Genomic DNA, 647 nt, shown 5'->3' with positions numbered 1-647 from the left:
GTTAGCCGTTAGCGGTGCTGCTAACGTTACTAGCTCTCCTCCTGTTGCTCTAAACACTGATTGGTTGTTTACAATGAAACATGATCAGAGATCAGAGACTAGAAACACATGTTCTACTGAGTCAGTAACACTTTATTGACACTGTGATGTTAACTGACATTGAGTTGTAAACACCTTTTAAAATCATTTAAAAAATACTCACTTTATTCACTTTCATTATTTTCGACTGCCGACTGACTTTAACGAGACCCTGGAGGTTTGATGTTATTAGTATAAATGACCTCAGTGAGGGTTAGTGTGTGTGTGTTACATACATCAGAGCCGGAGTCAGACGAGCTGGAGGATGACGATGATGAAGAGTCACTGGAGCTGTCCGACGCGATGCCTGTTGACTCCTGAAGGTCCACTTTGTCCGCCAGCACCGCCAAGTCGGGTCTCTCCTGCTTCAGGACCCTGAAACCAGCAGCAAGAAAATGACCCGTCAGCATTTCATCATAACTGTTGTTCTGCACTAAAAACGTGTTCTAGTTCTACTTCTAGTCATCATGGTTCTGTTCATAGAGGAGCAGGACTTTTATTTTGAAGTAAAAATCAAGACCACAGAGAGAAAAACATCCTAAAACTGCTTTGTGTTCAGACGATGAACA

At 42.3% G+C, this 647-nt stretch overlaps 1 protein-coding gene across 1 annotated transcript in view; it reads right to left on the bottom strand.

Annotated features, from left to right (window-relative positions):
• Positions 1-593, bottom strand: part of jmjd6 (jumonji domain containing 6, arginine demethylase and lysine hydroxylase) — a 2601-nt gene extending 2008 nt beyond the window's left edge. Inside the window, exon 1 of the mRNA XM_031841040.1 lies at positions 315-593. Coding sequence (XP_031696900.1) covers positions 315-488 — 174 coding nt within the window. The 5' untranslated portion in view covers positions 489-593. The remainder of the gene's footprint in view (positions 1-314) is intronic.
• Positions 594-647: the final 54 nt, after the last annotated feature.

Source organism: Anarrhichthys ocellatus, unplaced genomic scaffold (genome assembly GCF_004355925.1).
Source record: "Anarrhichthys ocellatus isolate YVR2014 unplaced genomic scaffold, GSC_Weel_1.0 scaffold3718, whole genome shotgun sequence".
Classification (NCBI taxonomy): domain Eukaryota; kingdom Metazoa; phylum Chordata; class Actinopteri; order Perciformes; family Anarhichadidae; genus Anarrhichthys; species Anarrhichthys ocellatus.
This window is presented reverse-complemented; position numbering and strand designations above follow the sequence as displayed.